Source organism: Pseudonaja textilis, chromosome 7, assembly GCF_049901715.1.
Source record: "Pseudonaja textilis isolate UNSWEBS1 chromosome 7, rPseTex1.2, whole genome shotgun sequence".
NCBI lineage: Eukaryota > Metazoa > Chordata > Lepidosauria > Squamata > Elapidae > Pseudonaja > Pseudonaja textilis.
Window position 1 is genome coordinate 34431616 of NC_141996.1, and position 22183 is coordinate 34453798.

The following is a 22183-nucleotide window of genomic DNA, read 5'->3' on the forward strand; positions in this document are numbered from 1 at the left end:
AACAATAGGATAGGGACGGTAGGCACTTTGGTGCGCTTATGCATGCCCCCTACAGACCTCTTAGGAAAGGGATGAGGTCAATAGTAGACATTCAAAGTTTTATTTCTTACAAAAGCTATGTATATGCAAGATTGTTTTTCCTTAATTAAACAGAAAATAAATTCAGGCACCATTAAAAGTCAGCCATAACAGCAGGAGTTTAGTAAATTGCTAACATCCTGTTGTTAATGGCTGACTTTGTATGTTGCAAGACAAACATTGAATCCATTTCTGCTGCAAAACTGAGGTGACATGGATCATGTAATTAAAGATTCAAATATTCAGGAGCTAACTGTATGGCAGTTTGTAGTTATCTTGTTGCTATTGCAAATATAATTACCTAAGCACATAGGTTTTTTTAAGGATTTTAAACTACAGGTAAAACTCGAAAAATTAGAATATTGTACAAAAGTTCATTTATTTCAGTAATGCAACTTAAAAGGTGAAACTAATATATGAGATAGACTCATTACATGCAGATCAAGATAGTTCAAGACATGATTTGTCATAATTATGATGATGTCTTACAGCTCATGAAAACCCCAAATTCACAATCTCAGAAAATTAGAATATTACATGGAATCAATAAAACAAGGATTGCACATAGAATAATATCAGACCTCTGAAAAGTATAAGCATGCATATGTACTCAGTACTGGTTTGGGTCCCTTTTGCAGCAATTACTGCCTCAATGTGGTGTGGCATGGAAGTTATTAGCCTGTGACACTGCTAAGGTGTTATGGAAGACCAGGATGCTTCAATAGCGGCATTCAGCTCTTCTGCATTGTTCAGTCTCATGTCTCTCATCTTTCTCTTGGCAATGCCCCATAGATTATGGGGTTCAGGTCAGGCGAGTTTGCTGGCCAATCAAGCACAGTAATCCCACAGTCATTGAACCAGGTTTTGGTGCTTTTGGCAGTGTGGGCAGGTGCCAAGTCCTGCTGGAAAATGAAGTCAGCATCCCCATAAAGCTTGTCTGCGGAAGGAAGCATGAAGTGTTCCAAAATCTGGTTGGTGGCTGCGTTGACCCTGGACTTAATGAAGCACAGTGGACCAACACCAGCAGATGACATGGCTCCCCAAATCAACACAGACTGTGGAAACTTCACACTGGACTTCAAGCATCTTGCAGTGTGTGCCTCTCCATTCTTCCTCCAGACTCTGGGTCCTTGGTTTCCAAATGAGATGCAAAAGTTGCTCTCATCAGAAAAAAGGACTTTGGACCACAGAGCAATAGACCAGTTCTGTTTTTCTTTAGCCCAGGTAAGACGCTTCTGACGTTGTTTGTTATTCAGGAGCGGCTTGACAAGAGGAATATGACATTTGAAGCCCATGTCCAGGATCCATCTGTGTGTGGTAGCTCTTGATGCACTGATGCCAGCCTCAGTCCACTCCTTGTGAAAGTGCCCAACACTTTTGAATGGCCTTTTCCTGACAATCCTCTCCAGGCTGCAGTCACCCCTGTTGCTTGTGCACCTTTTTCTTCCACACTTTTCCCTTCCACATAACTTTCTATTAATGTGCTTTGATGCAGCACTTTGGGAACATCCAACTTCTTTTGCAATTGCCTTTTGAGTCTTTCCCTCCTTATGGAGGGTGTCAATGATGGTTTTCTCCACAACTGTCAGGTCAGCAGTCTTTCTCATGATTGTGATTCCTACTGAACCAGACTGAGGGACCATTTAAAGGCTCAGGAACCCTTTGCAGGTGTTATGGCTTAATGAGCTGATTAGAGTGAGAAACTTTGAGCCTAGAATAGTGAACCTTTCCACAATATTCTAATTTTCTGAGATTGTGGATTTGGGGTTTTCATGAGCTGTAAGCCATAATCATCTCAATTATGACAAATCACGGCTTGAACTATCTTGCTTTGCATGTAATGAGTCTATCTTATATATTAGGTTCACCTTTTAAGTTACATTACTGAAATAAATGAACTTTTGTACAATATTCTAATTTTTTGAGTTTCACCTGTAGTATGAAAGAAGTGGACCTAAATTCATCATAAGTTATTAATCATGAAGTATTGACAAGACTGGAATAGCTTTCAATCTCAAATTTGTTATAAAAAGAAAATTTCTAGCTTAAAACAAAGTCCCAATAGCTTGTTTTCCAGAAATCAAACATTAGCAGGAAATGAGGGCAATACAAAACTAATGATATACAGATCTAATTATTTCAGTATTTTGACGTTGGTTCTATCTTGGCTGTTAAGCAGTAAATTTGAAAGCAGAATCGAGAGCAAGTAATGTCTTCCTTTTTTCTATATGCACAAATACACACAGACATATATAATGCAAAAATGCCTGAAAGCCAAGGATGTTCCTTTCAGCTGAGTGAGCCAGAGAGATGGCCTTTGAAATCTTGTTGCATTCATAGTTACAATTGAATAAATGGCTGTAATTATTTTTTGTACATCCAGTGGTAGGATTCAATTTTTTTTACTACCGATTCTGTGGGTGTGGCTTGGTGGGCGCGGCAGGAAAAAGATACTGTAAAATCTCCAGTCAGAGGACTGGTATTTGCCAGTTCTCTGAACTACTCAAAATTTCCATTACCGGTTCTCCAGAACTGGTCAGAACCTGCTGAATACTACTTCTGTGTACATCTCAACGCTAAAATGTATGAAAGTGACTAGGGGCATTTATTTGCTTATTTAACAAATCTCATTCATCTCCAATTATAGCCTTTGAAAGACCCTTTTAAAAATGTAGAATTATATCAGTAATAAAGAATAGCATTCTGTGATAAAAAAAAGTCACACTTTAAATCACAGCAATAAATATGTAGCAGCTATCATATTTAAGAATATACCCACTGAAATCCTGGTAGAGTCAGTCTTCACCAGATGAACAGTCTCTACCCAGGAATGCACAATCCCAGTCAGATGCTGATCAAAGCAGCAAACCAGCCTTAATGAGTATTTAACTTGTCGTTAAGAATGTTTGCATTATGATAGATTAATTAGCCATATACAAACTTTTATGCTTTTCTGTCATTAATTTCTTTTAACTCCTTTTATAGTTTTGTTTTTGTGTTTTTTTTAAAATTCCTAATTATGTGTTATTTTTCTTATACTGGAATATGACCTATATAAAGATTTTATTGATTGATACTTTGAATTGTACTTACTGGCAACAAATGGAGCACCTGCAATATACAGTATGTTTTCTGGTGAATTATTCTTGCTCAACAGCAAGTAGCTGCATTTAGAATCGGTTGCATTTATTGGAGTTTTCAAACTCCAGCCCAAGTGGAACACAATATTGTCTCCTCCTTAGTAGGGGAAAGAAACCAGGAGGAAGAGGAACCCAACTCTTAGAAGGCTAAGCTTACTTTGCTCATACTATTATTATTACTATTATGGGATTACTGTCAATTTGTCAAATTTGAAAGTTTCAACAGAACCCAATATGCAAGATGTTGGCCCATGTTTTTTATTAGTGTCTCCCTATATGATGTGTCTAGTTCTAAGTGAATATGAATGAATTTATCCTTATGAACAAATTTATCCATAAAACCTCTTGTAAACTTGCTCATGGTGCTTAAACCTGCATTAAGATTGCATAAACTTGCTGGTCATCAAAGACTAGTAACCTTAAATAGTGCCTCAATTCAATATTGCATGGTTTTAGTAAGAACAGGAAAGTACTGAGTTTCACCATCCTTATTATCACAGTGTACATTCAGATGTGGGCTTGTATCTGTGATCACATTCATTGGTAAATAGATATTTATTATGTTGGTTTCTCTACCAAAATTACTCTGGATATCGTAAATCTGAGGCCAGAGAGAAACTATTTGGCTAATTGTACTAGTACTTTTGCCTATTTAGTGTCGAAGAGGTCAACCAGCTATACCTAGAATTGTTCATCAGAAATTGCCCAACTAATTTAATCCAGAACATGCCTAGGGCAGGGCATCTTAATCAATTTTTCCCTTGTGAAATTCAGAAACCAGTAGCGCTAATCACCATCAGCTGTCCAAATTCGATCAAAATTTAAAAACCTAAATCTTGTCAGGGAGAATTCTTTTGAACATCTGAATATGACATTTTGCATTTATCCAGGCAAGCACTACTTTGGAACAAGCTCAGTGGAAAATGGTGGTCTTTTGATCTGACATCAAGGGTTGTTAGAAAACAGAGAATTCAATCGTGTTCATGTCACTTCTAGATGACGCGGTTATAACACCCTGGAAGCATCAAACAGGCTCAAGTCAACTGTTCAAACATTCTTCTGTTATAACACCTCAAAGAGCTTTTTCACAGTTATCTCTGCAATAAGAACAAAGACTATTCTTACAGTAGATTTCCTTAACCACAAAGAATCCTGTAAGTTCACACATAAAAGCTACCAGCCCCAAAATTGGAAGGGGTGATCATGGATAAAATAAAACAACCAACTTTGTCCTCAACAGGTGCATTCTCAAATGGCAAAATAGACAGTGCATATATTATTGTGGAATTACAGTACATTATATCATACCATAACATAAGGCTTAATAAGTTTGCATTTTTGTATTTGAATTTATTAGCAACCCAGCTAAAATGGACTTGAATATATAGTTTGCTAATTACTATACTGTGCATTATATACTTATACTTGGTTCAAATATTTATTTTTATGAATCAATTTATTTCTGCTCTCCAATGAACTTTATCTCATGATTTTTCTTCTGTGTATGTGCACTAATCTATTCAGTTCATCAAAACTGGTAGAAACCCAGATCCATTAGCTTGTCCATCATATGTCAGCTGCTATACTGAAACACCCTGTCTACTATGTAACTTATCGCTTTGGATAGCGAGATGGGTGGTATATAAATTTAATAACTAAATAATAACTTAATAAATATCCAAAAAATATCATGGTTCTTGTAATCATTAAAAAGTGGAGCTAGAAGAGATGTATTATTAGTGTTTAACCTATAGTATCCTGAATGTAGCCATTAGATTCTGGATTCTTTTAGTCTTACTGAAATACTAAAAATATTAAAGATTTGTTGGAGGCTCAGGTTTTTAATAAACTCTGAGTTATCAATCAGTCTGTTATTTGCACTATCTCCATATGTCTACTAAACAGAAGACACTGTCCCAGGGGAGTTGTTCTGAATAGCTACCTTTCTATATTACAAAATGAAAAAACAATGACAAAATAGTAGCAATTTATTATTAAAGAAATTCTTAAGGGGTGCCTATACATACTGAATGTCATTTTGAATAAATCAGTGCAAATATGTGTTTAATTTTTATTCAAGTATATTAAAACGTGGAATTAAAGACAATAAGCAGTATAAATGTCAGGTTTCTTTTAAAAAAAACATGCACGTATCTGTGGCATGTGGCTAGACAGAATAGATGCACAATATTTGCCTGATTCTAAGAACTTTCCATCTTTGAAACAGATAGCTTCTAGCTTCTGTAGTTGTTGCCATGGAAGCTATCAAGAAATTCAAATGAAATGTGCTAAAATCTTGTTTTTGGTGTTTTCTTTAAACTGATTATGAATCATAACAATTGTTTCAATGTGTTCTATTCTAGAATAATGAAAGTTAAACTGTGTGACCGTGTTCATTGGAAATTTTAATTTTTTTATAAATTATTTTTTCTCAAGAACTATTTCATACCCACAGCATGTTGGATACAGGGGAGACAACCTCTAAGAGAAGTAGATTTCAGGCTTTAAAAAATAAAAATAAATCAGTGCACAGTACAGAAGACTGACAGGAAAATGAGGTCACCTACTGAATTTTTCATGCATTCAAGTCCAGGGGAATCTGAGATTTATATAAAGCAGTGAGCTCATTATTTGCATCAGAACTCAATAACAAGGGGGGAGGGAATAACATGGGGAAAAATGTTGACTATCCAAATGTCGAAAGTAGCATGATGAAATCTGCTCTTTTTTTGTTACAGGGACCATGAAGAATTCACATTGAAATTAAAAGGTGTTCTAGGGATTTATATTTATTCAAATGTAAGCTTCCAACTATGCAACTGTGCTTAGCTTTTCAGCCTAAACCATTTGTGTTTTGATGACATTAAAAGGATGGCCCATGAGAGAGAGATGAAAATGTCAGCTTTCTTATCTAGTTTTATTGGTGATGAACAATACCTCTTGGCTGTTTGCAAGTAACTGGGCAAATAAGTTTCTTTGCTGAAGAAAAAAAATCCTCAGACATGCAAAAATTAACATAAAAATACTCTTTTTGTAAAGCTTTTTGTAAGCTTTTTGTAAAAAGGATATTCAAAACAACTTTCTGTCTGAAATGGTGCAGACTTCCAAGGAAAGGCTACATTATTCCTGAAAAAAAACCTGAACTTTTCCAAGAAAGTCTTGACTTAATGTCCTCAAAGAAAAGAACGATCAAAGCAACGTACTGCATCATGCCCCTTCATAGTGATCTGCACACAAAGCTTATGTCACACTAGGGAAAATAATGACCCAACCTTAAAAAGTTAATATTTTTAGGAGTTTAACTTTCTTTCCAAAGAAATACAATCAATGTATAATAACAAATGGTTAAATTCATTCATTATATATCAACTGAGGCTTACTTGGTATAATTTACTGTTCTATCCAAGAAAGCATAATCTCTTGGGCAAGTCCTGAAAAATCCATATTAACTCCATTTGCTTATTAAGTACAGTTCAGCAAATAACAGCTGTGATTTGGCATGAATTTGGAAAGAGTTATAGTGCTTAAGAATTTGAAGCTTTCTGCACTGCATTGCAGATCTACTGGTTTGGGATGGGATGCTGAAAAATCTAGTTTTTTGCTAACATATTTATTTAGAAACGGAAGAATTTTTTTTCCATTTTCAGTGCATCTTTTAACAACTATCAGATTCCAACCTACTCAGCCTCCACATTTCCAGATTTTACATCATTGCTGTAGGTGCAGGATTGTCTTCAGTTCAATAAAATTCCACTGTTGTCTCTGATTCTGAGAGTATTTGAAACAGCTAAGTTCTTGGGCGCTATGACAACGGCTGCAGCATAAGAGCATTGCACAGAATAACAGTCTGACAGCAGCGGAAGTGTGTGCAGAGAAGCTGGTTGCAGCTGATTGAGTTGAATAGGACTCCTTCTCTAGCTATGAGGGAATAGGAGTGCCTCTTTAATAGCTCTTAGCAACGCCCTTGCTTTGACCCTACTCGACTGTGAGGGAAATCAAATCAATACAACCTCCTCTGAACCACAATGCTTCCACAGCAGCAGGACCACGACCAGCAGATCATCACAGCTGCCTTTGTCTCTTCTTAAATTTGATCAAGATTTCCTCCTTTGAATTGGATTTTTGGATACAGTTAATTGCTGAAAAATCTTCACGTGCCTCGCTGAAAGGATCTTTTAAATTGTTCTGTATGAATGCTTTTTATACTTCTGGCTTTGGTGGCTTGCTGTTGTTCATTAAAGAGAGAACTTTGAATTTGCAATGTTAATTTGAAATTTAATTAGCAACTTCTAATGCTGATGGTAATTGTATGTGGAAATTTAAAATATGCACTGTAATAGCAAAAATTCACACACTCTTATGATCATGAGAGCTTGTTTTGGAACACATTTTTAAAAAGGTTCACTCACCTTTTTTAAAGATGCTTTGATGTTATCTTTATCTTTAGTAAGATGCTTAATAATAGTTGATCGATAATTCGTAGCTTTTAAAAGTTAATGTGTTTTTTCTCTCCTTCCTTCCTAGAGATGGCCAATAGAGGACCAAGCTATGGCTTAAGCCGAGAAGTTCAAGAAAAGATTGAACAGAAATATGATCCAGAACTGGAAAGTCGTTTAGTGGATTGGATTATTATGCAATGTGGTGAAAATATAGAGCACCCCCCTCCCGGAAAACAACATTTTCAGAAATGGCTAATGGATGGAATAGTAAGTAATAATCTGATATTACATCTATCAATGTAACATTGTTGAATAATATCATTTGCTCCTAAATTTCTACCATTTCAGAAATATATCAAGTAATCAATTAACTTTAGCATGCATTCCTGACCTCATTAGGTAGCATGTCCTATAAAATCAATAAGTAACAAAGTATTGTTTCAGAGATTACAAAGTATATTTGATTTGTTTAACTTAAGAGCAATTATTATCTCCATCTGTAAACTGCTTTTCTCTAGACTCCAACAAAATAATTAAAACATTGAAGGTGATTGCTCTTATGAGCAGTATGAAAAACAGTGTACAGAGACAGATGGAACAATGGGTATGCAATATGAGGAATATAAATTACAATCTTTGACAGTTAATTACAGATCCTTTACAGACCTGAGCTTTTCCATAATAGCATTATCTTCCTTAAAAATGGGTTAGTTGTGAATATTTGTTTATAAAATGCCACAATTCTGTTTTTTTTCCCAAGGAATAAGCAATTCTAAGTCTTTAAGTGTTAATTTATTCATTTACTGAAAAAGCAGCACAAAGATGCTTTCATTTATATGGAAGACTTGGCAAAATTATTAAATGTAGTGATTGTGTTTTTATCAGCTTACTACTTGATACTACTTACAATTGAGCTAAAGCTGTGTTTTGCTCTTCCATGTGACTATCAGTTGTTATATAATCTGAAGTGACTAATTTGATTTTGCCTGCTTCATTACAGCCATGTATGTTTTATCTGTGGAAGGGGAAGCTTTGCCAAGCATTTTTAATGTGTTTGGCTCAAATGCATCCATAATAAATGCTGTCAGTAGCATACACTTATGTTTGTATTATGTATTTCATTTGAGGAGCAGAGAGCCAGGGGACCCTTTCTAAGTGGCATTAGAATATCTATGTTATAAACAGAGTAATATACACCTACTGTGTTGCCTTTAGTTGGTGGAATTAATTGATTTTGTCTCTTTCAATTCTGCTTTTAATGGTCAATCTCCCAGCTGCTCTGCAAGTTAATAAACAATCTTCATCCCAAGGGAAAAGAACCTATTGCAAGGATCACAGAATCAAAGATGGCTTTCAAACAAATGGAACAAATTTCTCAGTTCTTGAAAGCTGCAGAAATCTATGGAGTACGAACAACAGATATCTTCCAGACAGTAGATTTATGGGAAGGTAGAGACTTATTTATATATGAGGGTGTTGGTTTTTTTACTGTAAAACTGTTTAATCTGCTATTCACTATATATTTCTTTATGAGAAAATTCCCAAATGCCATTACAATTATTTCTGATTTGCATTGCCTTTAAGCACTGTTCTCTCCAGTAATGCCTTATTTTCTCTTGAAATTTATATTGATGCAAGAGTTAATGAAATATTTTGTATTTATATCCAAGTGAAAGATCTGGGTTTTTTTTTACAGAAGAACATCAAAACTAAGAAAATAGAGGTTTTATTATAGCAGATATTTCAGCAAAATAACAACTTATCATTTTAAGGATAGTGAAATGTAATTAGTTTTCATTTAAATGTAAACATAAACCAGTTCTCATTTTCTATATTTAGCTTGGAACAAAGTTAGTAAGTATATCAATACTTTCTGAATTTCATTATCTAATTTTAACCAGTATGTATAGAAAACATGCACAGAAATTTAAAAATGTACATATTAGGAGAAAATCCAAACAGAAATTAATTATATTAGGGGAACCCATTACCAAAATTAATACATTAAGAAAGATGCACATAGAAAGAGTATATACTAGAAGAAATATATAGCTATTTTCTAATAACTTGGTGGGATAATAAATTTGGTGGGAAAAAATCATGATGGGACATTCATAGTATGGGATTTATCCAGTTTCAGATTGGGAAAACATACTTGACAAGTTCACTCATTGATTGTAGTACATGAAATTAATCATTCCATAAATAATAACCACTCTCTTGAATGAAAGAAAACTCAGGGAAAATAGTCTGAAACCTGATGATAATAATGTTTAGACTGAGTTTATATTGGATGAAGTTTCAAATGTGTATATGTTGTCATTTCACCTCTGGAAATGGGCCTTATTCAAGTCGAGTAGTACCTTTATGATTTATGCAAATCCTACAAAAAGGTGTTTTGAAGCACAGCCGAAGTTTCAGCTGGTAGAAAACAACTCTTTTTAAATTGAAAAAGCAGATTAATCTTTTACCAAGTTCTCAAGAATGTTTTAGAAGCTGTTCCTGACTATCCCAATGAGAATGTACAGCATATGCACAGTCACTGCTCCACATTTTGCTCAATAAAAAGGTGAAGTAATTTTATATGCCCCTCTTTTTATTATACTCTGGAATAAAGAACATTCCATGTATGTCTCTTAGCATCAGGAAAGACTTGGTTTAATGGAAATAAAATACTAATATCTATCTGATATTCTGATAACTTAGTCTAGTGCCTAAATTCAGGCCTTTTTTTTCAACAGCTCTCTTCCTAGTATTAGAAGAATCCATATAAATAATAATATGGTCCTTGTAATGATGAATTTGATATTTCCTTATATGTATCCTTTATGAGTATCTGATGGAAGTCATGTATATGAGTCAAAATAAATTCTTGCACTCTCCATTTAAAACAATTGTCCATTCTTATTATATTCGTTTTTCCTCTCCATTTCCTAGTCTAGTCTTGTGCAGCAACTGTAGGAGTTCTGCTTTCCCTTTTATATTTATTTTGTGCTTTAAATTAAATTATGAGCCTGAAGGCTTGCCTAATCCATTTACAGGGACTTTTGTATCTAAAGAACATTTTTTAGATGTGAATTGATAATGATACTCAGGAAACATTGAAAAGCTCCTGCTAAAAGCCCTGCCTGATGTGACTACTGGCTCTGGGGAGAAAAGGATAAAGCAATATTTTCTTTCTATTACTAATCACATCTCAGATGTTTCCAAGAAAAGTTAGGCAGAATAAGAGCCAGTAATCCCCATATCAAAAACTGTCAAGTAATGAGAGATGATTCTGGATTTTGACCAAGAAAAGTGATCTTTACAATTCAAACGGCATTCCTTTGAAGTTTGAATCAGAAACTGAATGAAGGTAGTGAAGCTTTCCCAATTCTACTAATGTCCAGTTGCTTACAGCTGTATTCCCAGAAGAGGAATTCTGGGAACTGTACTGCCCTCTCAGCTGCAGGGCATCAAGTTGGAGGAGGTTTACAAATACCACGACCCTGGGTTACACTGAGATTATCTACTTGGATAGCCATTTACAGACCTCATAGTTTAAATCTGTATTATGCTAAGGTTAGGAATAGGAACAGAGAAACCCAAGCTCTCGTGACATTGACTAGAATATCAGTGTTGTTGTGAAGGAAAAAAAAAGATTAGTACGCTTAAGCACATACCAAATAAAAATACTAAAAAAATCTATAACTAGGTAGTGAGCAAAAACTGTCAAAAATGTTCATCTGATATATCATGTCTTTTCAAGGGTGCAAATAATGAATAATTAAATGTGGATGACAGGGGTAGGAGCACAACAGTAGCTATCTTAATAATCCTTCATGCTAATTAAGACACCAAACTTGTCCCCAAATTGGGAAGCAGGATTTTGTATTGTGATTGTCCCACCAAAGTAATTAAAACAATTCTTGATTATCAAGTCATAGATTGCTTCTTCTGAATTAATAAAACAGTTCTATTCAAATCGGCATGCCTTAAAATTACAGAAGGTGTATGTGTGTGGGAGGGAAAATAGCATACAAAATTGAGTTATTATGTAATACCTTATAAATATTATTTCTACATTTAAAAAAAACAATAAACCTTTGGTTTGCCATGGGGCTGCCTAGTCCCTTAAGAGCCCCTCTGGCCTGTAATAATCCAACATTAAACGACCATCTTAGAATTCCCTGCCTATTGTTTAATTGTTATTATTCTATAATTTTTAAATGTTTAACCCTAATTTAATTTTTCATTTCTAATGTTATTTTTTATACGTTGTTTTATTTATCGGTTATATTATAATGCACAATGCCCAGAGCCACTCTTTAGGGAACGGGTGGTTTAGAAATATGAAATATAAGTAAATAAATCTCATAAAAAGACATGCAACAGAGGTACTTAGAAATAGTACATCAAATTAACACATTAAGTATTTGACCAGAATGTCCAATAGACCTGAGAAGACTATCATTTTCTTTATTAATAGAACTTTAAAAGGTTTTTAAAAGATTCTGTTCATCACTGGCTACATTTTATTTACGTTTTATTTGTTCCATAGATGTTATACGCAATACTGCTAATTACTCAACTTATTTTAAAATTATTTATTTAGCGCATTCCCATTAAATATGTAAATATGTTCATTTTTAACTTGGAAGTTATCATAATATTATAAAATATTAAGAAGGTTGTACTTTCTGGCCCAAAGCCCCTTTTAAGTGAGTTCTGATATTGAAGTCTTTGAGATTTCATTTCCAAGGCTATCATATGACAGTTAAGAAATATTTGTGATTCTTCATTTCCTTCATCTAATGCTAATTGTAAAAAACTAGTAGTTAATTTTTTTAAAAAAACCTTTCACTTCCAATGCAAGCTGGACTAGATACTTCTGTTTTCAAACATCCACACCTACGAACATGGCATAAGACCAAGGACCTGTAGAAAGTTAACCTTCTCCTTCCAGCTTGCCCTTTGCCAAACACTTCTTTCCTTTGTTAGAATATCACATTATCATAAAGCACTGATCTCAGATTTCCTTTTCCAAAACTGGAGCCTTTGTTTTGACTATGACTTTAAAGGGAGTGGCCTAAGATCTATGCTCTGGGATCAGCATCTTTTAATAGACTTAAAGTTACTTTAAAAATTAATGGGAGTAAAAAGGGGGAAAGATGGCTTCTAAATCCTCTCATTGCCTTACGGATGTTACCATTGCATTTTTACTTCATCCATGCAGTCCTCAATAGCTACAAACAGTAATTTTTAAAATGTGGCTTTTAAAAGCAACTTTTAAAAGATGACATTGTCACGAAATTAACAGATGTTCCTTATTACAATGAGCCAGGGCTGTATGACTCACAATCCCCCATTAATGTTAACTTTTCCGTAGTCAATTTAATCACTCTGTCTTTGTTAAGTAAAGATAGTAAAATTAATTCATGCCACTGCTTAGGAACAAAATAAGGACTGCTCTGAAAACAGTGCTGGGCAATTTTTGTAATGATATTACTTGTTAGCATAGGCCATGACAACTTAATAACTGCGGATTCTTTTATGTGATTTTTCATGTTGTCTTGTCACCTAGGGTTTGATATATGGTGTGGCTTTGTGAGTGTAGAGGGAGATTTAACTCATTAGTGTTCAATATTTTGCTGCCGAAATAAAGATTAGCTTTACATATCTAAAGCTTCCTTCAGCAATTCTCAGAGTGTATGTTGTCAATGCAAAGAGTGGTGGTGGCGAGAATGAAAATGAAAATAGCACTGTAGTCCATCATATTGCCTTCTATTTGCAAAGGATGAATTATATGCAAAGGAAAACGTCCTGCTTCTATAGAGATGCATCACATAATTTAAATCTCTGGAATTATAGAGACTGTCCTCTAGAATGTCTATGGAGATTCTCAGTCAGCCGGGTCATAGTTGGCCCAAAGCAGAGGTGGTATTCAGCACGTTCTGGCCAATTCTGGAGAACTGGTAGCGGAAATTTTGAGTAGTTCGGAGAACCTCTGACTGTAGGTTTTACAGCATCCTTCCCCTGCCACGCCCACCAAGCCACGCCCACAGGGCTGATAGTAAAAAAATTTGAATCCCACCACTGGTCCAAAGGTGCTTTTTCAATAGGCAACTGGAGTTTCTGGTTGACTGATGTCTATCTCCATAGACATTTGTCTATCTCCATAGACATTTAGCTATGTATTTTGGGATAAACACCCTTCGAATGGTGCGGGAGTATGAATGGATATCAGAAAATCCAGTTGCCTCTTCAAAAAGTACCTTTGGGATGTCCTCTAGAGTGATACCAGTGTTTTCAATCTGGACATCTCCAGATGTGTGGACTTCCAAAACTCCCAGCTAGCTACATGAGAAGCCCTGTACAGATAGGCACATGAAGCTGACAAGAAAGATAATACATTGAGGCAAAACCAACATTCTTTTGCTTCTATCCTGCAATCTCCCCCACATACATATATGTTCACATTTGTAGTGGGAAAATTGAAGAAGGTTTAAAAGTAATATCAGGAGACTGAAAGAAAAAACAAAGTGGTTGACATAAGAAGAGGCAAGTTAAAATGACCAAAAGCTTGATATATCTATAATAGAGGAAGGCCAATGAGTTATAAAAGACATAGATGAAAACAGCCTGAACTTATGTGGGCTGTATTCCCTCATAATATCATGTTTTGGAGCCTATATGCAGCTTATGCTGGTGAAACTTGCAGCAAGCTATTCATTTATTTCTGGTCATCATATTTTACTTCATTTGTTGGCAGTTAGAATAGGGGGGAAAATCCTAACTCGAGCCCCCAAAAGCTAGTTTGTTCTCCACAAAATTTTGCCAAACCTGATTAGAAAGATATAGTTTATTGAAAAGTATAGCCTCTAGTACAATCTCATAGAGATCAAACATATGGGCAGGTTTCCTAAATCTCCAAAACTTTTTATAGTTATACACTGACAGTCGTGCAGCAGTTTGCAAGCTAAAGGTAGGAAGAGTTCTATCAAGGAAAATTCCCTTGAGACCAAAATAAAAACAGGAAACATAATGTAATAATAAAAGCTCTGGGGATTTTGAGGTTAAACAGGTGTCTACGTAATGCTGCTGTAGTACAACCAAACAATTTAACAAATGAATAATTCTTTTTAGGAAAAGACATGGCTGCCGTGCAAAGGACTCTGATGGCTTTAGGCAGTGAAGCTGTTACAAGGGATGATGGATGCTACAAAGGGGATCCCTCCTGGTTTCACAGGTAAGAAAACATTTATTGTTTCCATTTTCAAACATTGACCTGAAAAACAAATGTACTTGTTTAATGAAAAACAAATCTTAGACAGAAGAAAAATGTATTTTTTTAAAGCACCTTAATTTTTTGCCCTTTTCAGCTGTCAATTAAAGAGCTAATGACCTTTTTAGAAGACCTATTCAAAAATGTTCCATTTATAATAAATGAATTATGCTAATGCAGAATGTTCTACCCAGGAGTGCCTAAATTTCTTCACTTACTGACCTACAGCTGTTGAAAATGAAAAGTATAGAATTCCACTATTTTCAGACAGGAAATATGCAAATCTTTAGTATAAATTATAAATGCATACACAGCTTTTAAAAAAGGGAAAAGAACAAAAGTATCCCAAATCCTTCCCTACTCCAATATGTGATTTTTTTTGGGGGGGGGGGGCGAGAAAGGTAAAGGAGTCCCTGCAGATTTGATTGCACAGGTCATTGCTGACTATAGGGGGCAGTGCTCATATCCATTTCAAGGTCATTGAGCTACCACTGTCTGAAGGCATTTCTGTGGTCATATGGCCAGCATGACATCACGGAGTGCTGTTACCTAATCATCAAAGTGGTACCTATTTATCTATGTGCATTTACTTATTTTGAAACTGCTAGGTTGGCAGCAGCTGGGGCGAGAATGGAAGCTCACTCCATCACATGGTGCTCAAGTCTTGAACTTGGGCTGCCAGCTTTCCAGCTGACAAGCCCAGTGTCTTAACCGCTGAGCCATCGCATTGTCTTCAAGTAATATGGCCCTATATATTTTGTCTTTTCCCTGACAAGCAGATCTCAGCCCTTTGATCTCCAAAACATTAGGCGAGTGCTCAGCTATCAAATGCTTGCCCACCCCAGTATATAATTTGTGTATCAAGAAGTCTTCTCTTGTTTGTGCAGCTAATAGATCAGGTAGTATGTCTTGCTTAAAGTATTTGAGTCATTCTTTCTAGAAATGACTCAGATATCTGTCGAAGTAATTGTCCAAGCATTAACAGAAATACAAAACGTAATTTGCAATTCATTACTAGCTGCTTAGATGGTTCTGAAACTATACTTCCTTAGAATTTTGCTCTACTTCATGATTGTTGATAAAGGTATATATATTTAAGAAAGCTGCTTAACAGATCTGAAGCAATTTTCTCAAACTGATATTTGATACATTTTGTTACATCAACCTCTGGAGAAATAGTGCTTAATCTTGCACGCTCTTGTCTTAGCAAAGCAGAACATCTACTTAAGTGTTTTTCTGGATGGTGGCCAGATAATATAAAACCAACACTATCAAAAAAATGGCTGGCTGATTTTCTATTTGATAATAATATTTCTACTCTTTCTCAAATATGGCTTATCCATATGTAGCAAAATACTAGGTTGGTTTAGTTTTTTTATATTGAGGTGTTGAATGAGGTTACTCCAATACCGGAGTATCCATCCACTATAAATTATTTGATAATAATTTTTATTTTTTTGTTTTGAATGAGGCCATGGCACCTACGAGGTTCCAAGAGGGGACTTTATCATGTGTTGGATGAGGGTGAACAGTTTCCCTAAAATGTCACTGTAATTAATGCTACTTTCAACATGCCATATTGGCTGAGATGCTTTCTATCTCCTTGTGTTTAATATTTTTTTAAAGGAAAAGAAATGCAAGGTAATGCATTTTTTTCAGAGTCCTAACTATTCCTTTTTTCACAGTGGCTAAATATTTTAAATATTTTAAAACAGAATCATTTTCACAGGAAAGCACAGAAGAACCAGCGAGGATTTTCTGAAGAGCAGCTTCGCCAAGGTCAGAATGTCATCGGTCTTCAAATGGGAAGTAACAAGGGAGCATCCCAGTCAGGGATGACAGGATACGGAATGCCAAGACAGATCATATAGTTTAAAACCACCTTTAAACTCTCACTTACTCACTTGGTAGCATGGCCTGACTGAAAAACACATAGCTAGTTAATGTTCATGCTGAGATCTGCTTCTAGGTTTTCTCTCTAAGATTATGTATGTGTGTGTATATGCATATGCATATGTATACACACACACACACACATATATACAATCTTTCGACTGAAATTGTGGATCTGTGTGCTTGTTGCGTGTTAGTTCACATAGCACGCTGACACCATATGATGTTCATTTTTGAACTATGCAAAGACTATTTTTCTGTATTTATTTGCAATTTGTTATTTTCTGTACCCTTGTCTTATTGAACTGCCTATAACTTCCCAGTCCTTTTCTTCTCTACTCTATTCTACTCTCATCTCCTAAAAATAAAATGGGATGAATAACTGGAAAGATTTAGGCTGGATATCTCTTTTGCAGTATCTCTATGCTCTGAAATAAATGTTTTAAAAGGAGAATCATTATGATTTACCATACTTTATAGAAACAATTGAGTTCATTATGATCCTTGTCAAGGATATATGCAGACACACACACACCTAGACAGACACAAAATTTAGCTGATCGAACGTGATTGGGCAAAAGGTGCCCCAGATCAATAAGATTGTAACCTAATGAGGCAGGAAGATCCCCAATCCACGAAAAATCATTCCAGAAAAAACAGTAGCATCAGAGGAAGAATTTGGACAATCAAAACAGGACAGTGGTGGGAAGTATGATGTTTACTGGTTCCAATCATCTTCTGCCTTCAACTGTTGACAGACACTCTTTCACAAGTAGACAAAGGCCTGATCTATTGTAAGGTGTTTTTTTTTCTTAGTATCCCTTTAAACTTTGCTGACTTACGCTGAACCCCACTACAGTACTTTCTCCTGAATACACTTACCAATGTTTACTTAATCAAGTAATATATGATTTGGTTTTTGACATGGAAAAAGCAAAACATTTCATTTAAATCATAACCTTCTCAATCATTATGGGTAAGGGACACATATCCTATGCTTCAATCCAAGTGTCTTCAGGTACCTTTCATTTAAAGTTGAAGGAAATTTCAAATATTAAAATGAATAGGATTTTTGCATAATTTATTCTATATTATTTTGCCATTGAATTCACATGTAGTAGCTTTATTACTATCCACTAAAAGGACTAACCTTTCCCCTCCCCTTCATAAACTAAAATTAAGGATTCATCTTTAAATCAGCATTAGGCTGATTTGCTCAAGGCTTTTAGTTGGAATGGGCTTCTCAAGTTCTTCATTGGTTCTCCAACCATTTTCTATGCCCTCTGGTTTTCTTCTTGTATCAGAAATGCCAAACCTAAGGTGCTGTTATTTGGGGAACAGAGAAACAAATTGTAATGTACACTGCCCAAATGTTTAACATAGTAATTCAAAAAAGAACACACGTACATATGAAAAATACAAAAAATCCTCACCTTATTTGTATTTGACAAGACTCTATTCCATGTAATTCTCCTACTCTCTGTTATCCTTTGTCTACCCAAAATATTAACTACATACAATGAAGTTTGACTATCCGTGGCTTAAATACATTCAGAAAATTATAATGCACTCAGTGGGATTCTGTTTAATAAAACCTGCATCAAGGTTGATTAAAATAAAGAGTTAACTTTTATAGGAGAAATTGGATCTTGACTATTGAGGGAAGATGAGTTCAGAATGCTTTACTATGATTATCTCATTTTATGCTTAGCTTTGTGATTGTTTAAGTTGATGTTACTTGTCTTATCAACTTACCTTCTGTAGCAGTTTTATATTGATGCTCAGGTACTCTCATTGTTTTCTCTGGAAACTGAAAGGATGATGAAGACAAAAATCTCCATTCCAGCAGTACCTTTTCCCAGCCAAGCTAAGGTATGGGATGTGTTTCGCTTTTTGCATCAAGAATATGACTGTTATGGCAACAGGATCAGGACATTTATACCTGTTTCTAATTATTTGTGGCTGTAGGATGCTATCACCTACTTTTTCACTTTTGTCTGCTTTCAGCTCAACGCATCTACAATTATATCAGGCTGGAAATATAATGACCAGAAATTCAAGATATACAGTTAGCCAGTGCACCCCTGGAATAGGTGCTCAGGAATACAATATTAGATTGGTATATCTTTATCAAACCTGACTGATGTTTGATTATAGTTGCTTCTGCTGCTATTAAATGAGTGACAAAAATACCATTAAAGTTCTTCATTCTGATCCTGGTTATACTTTCCCACTCAAAGTAATGTTGGAAAGAAAGTAAAGGAGCCCAGAAATCATCCATCTGTCAATCCATCATTGTGAGATTTTGCTGAAAACTGAATCCAACGGAAGCAAATTTGGTGTAGGAGAGAAGCTGGGAAAAGAAATTATGTCCAAATGTGTACCAAATCTGGCTGGGGACTCTGGAAAAATCTTTTATCATTATCACTATCATCATCATCAACAACAACAACATCTTCATAATACATTAAAAGAAAACCTTTCAGTGCAACAATACAATAGAGGTAGACCACACCTCAAATTCTGTTAAACTGTTTATTCTTAGTCCTCATCCTTTCTTCCTCCTGGCTATGTGACTCAAAAGCTAAGCCTATGTGATTTATCACATGCTGTTCACCACACCACACACATGATGAAATATGGATGGAATGCACACAGACAAATATAATATATTACATGTACCTCCCTTGGCCACTGCTGGTTGTGAAGTTGAAAATAATTCCAAAAGCCATACCTTGAAGCTGGATTGAATTCCACGCACATCAAAGTTTTCTCTTCCCTTCCCAGAACTTAACCCTAACTCTAACTCTAACCTCAGCCCTAACCCTAATGGCTCAACACCATTTATTCATGTCAGTTAACAAATTTAATATAGTTAACTAACCTGTGGAAATATAAGCAGCTCTTTGATAAACTGTTCACTAAGATGAAATATTTCCCTTCTGTTTACCTTTGCCAAAGTAGTTACAAATACCTAAAAACATACTAGACAAGTGTTATCTGCAACATTCGTATTTTATATGCAACATATAAAATTATTGATGAGGAACTTCATTTTAAAGTAGAGCAAAAAAAGATACTCTCGCACTTCTCCTGGGAAGAAGTTTCTTAACTTGTACTCATAGACCCAGTCTTTCTTCTGAGTAAACTAAGAAAGAATTCCTCAAACTGGACTCAGCTCCCGGAGAGAATTTAGACAGTTTTATGTATTTATCTTAGCCATGTGGAACACTTTATCATCACCTTCTGTGATTTTACTTTTTTTTTTAGTAATAACTATTTTTAAAATAGGTGGATAATAACTTTGCTTTGTTTTTCCCTTCAATATCAAAGATAGGGATCTGATTTCAAAGGAAGAAAACTGGCATGTATTTCCCCATCTTGCCACTTTACAGATTTTGCATTGAGTTAAATAAGTTTGAATGTTTCAAGTTGTATTTTGGATTCCCTATGAATTAAAATTCTATTAGGTTATCCTATCTATTTAATTGGTTACCACATTTTAGGTACGGCCAACCAGAGTTCCAATTGAGCATTTGTAATTTCTAGGAAATACTCCCTTAGAAGAAAGTGCTGTGAACGAACTATTGAAAAGTTAGGTTTTTCATTTCCATTGTTGGAACTGTTGGTATTTTAAAAATTTTATCCAGTGTAAGCTCACTATAGCAAGAAAGGTGATCTAAATTTATTTTCTTGTACTTCTAAAAATAAGCAACTCTTAAATATGCTCTGACTTTATTATTGCATAATTTTAAAGGCTCACTAGATTAATACCAATAATGCAAAAATACAATAACTGAAAAGTCCAATTTATAGCAGCCTGGTGTGTGTGTGGCAACAGTTATGAAATAAATGAAATAAATGACAAATATGAGATTTTTATTTGATCAAATATTTTGCAAATCTAGCAGAATAGTCAATTTAGGTTCAATTTCAATATTCTGAGTTTCTTCACAAAATGGATATTTCACTACCACAAACTGAACTGCACAAATATAAGAATTGAGCAATAAATGAGGTTTTGAAACTCTTTTAAAACTTTTACTGCATAGCTTATTAGCAAATGGTTAGCACAGTTTTACTTAGATAATTATTTCACCCATTCTTCCATATGAGTGGATATGGTAATGTTTATGATTAGACATGTGGTTTGTGTCCTCACCACAATATAGTTGTTTGGGGCAATAACCTTGGCTCTCTATGAATGCATCATCTGTGACCTTCAATAATGTTATAAAATAAAGATCCGATCCTATGTTCAAGCAGCAGAAGTAATAGATATAGTTGTGATTAATTTAATGGTATGATATGACCTTTGTTTCTAATTAGATTTGTCTGGCAGGACTCCTTTGCTGGAAATATCTTCCAGATGTTCTTGTAATTTATTAGTTCTAATAGAAAGGATAGTAGCAGAAAATGCATTATGTTTCATAGTTGAGGCCTGTTATATAGCTTTCTCGGATGAATGTTTTCTGTGTAAGCTGACTTGTTAGTGCCATATTTCATAAACAACATGGGTGCATTGGTTGACAAATAAAGCTATCAGGCTTAATCTAAAAATTTCACTTTTGCAAAGCCTGTCATAATGTATTATTCATGAAATATACCTGTTTAAAATTAAATTCTAGAATAAGCATACAATATTTGGGCTATAGACATATGGATGGCCACTATATGGTGGCAAAGGCTATAGCTTTCTATATCAATGGCTGGAATCTAATCAGAAGGAGTCTGGAGGCAACTTTTTCAGCTAACAAATTTTATTTTCATCAGTGCATTCTATGCCTCTGATGAATTGAACTTCAGGTCATAAAAGCTTATATCTTTCAATAAAATTAGTTTTAAAAGGTGCTATGAGACTCCTGATGTTTTGCCATAACAGATTAACACAACTCTCCTACAACTGCTAACATCCAGTGGTTCTCTATATTTTTGCACCAGAGATAAGGTCCTTGACTTATGACCACAATTGAATCCCAAATTTCTGTTACTAAATGAGACAGTTGTTAAGTGATTTTTTTCCCCATTTTATGGCATTTCTTGCCACAGTGGTTAAATGTATCACTGCAATTGTTAAGTTAGTAGCACGTTGTTAGTAGCTGGCTTCCCCATTTACGTTGCTTGTCAGAAAGTGGCAAAAGGGGATCCCATGACCTCAGGACACTGCAACGGTCATAAATATGAGTCACTTGCCAAGGGTTTGAAGTTTGATCACATGACTACAGGCCTGCTCCAACGGTCATAAGTGTGAAAAAGGTTGTAAGTCTGAACTTTTGTTTAGTGTCATCCTAACTTCAAACAGTCACTAAACAAACTGTTGTATGCCAAGGACTGCCTGTATACCCATTCTGAAATGGATAGTAAGTACT

General features: G+C 35.0%; 1 protein-coding gene across 1 annotated transcript; it reads left to right on the forward strand.

Annotated features, from left to right (window-relative positions):
- Nucleotides 1-7070: 7070 nt before the first annotated feature.
- Nucleotides 7071-18456, forward strand: TAGLN3 (transgelin 3). The gene is made up of 5 exons (XM_087937424.1): nucleotides 7071-7405; nucleotides 7743-7924; nucleotides 8932-9106; nucleotides 14783-14885; nucleotides 16651-18456. Exons 2-5 carry the CDS (start codon nucleotides 7745-7747, stop codon nucleotides 16790-16792), a joined length of 600 nt encoding a protein of 199 aa, XP_087793550.1. The 5' UTR covers nucleotides 7071-7405; nucleotides 7743-7744; the 3' UTR covers nucleotides 16793-18456.
- Nucleotides 18457-22183: the final 3727 nt, after the last annotated feature.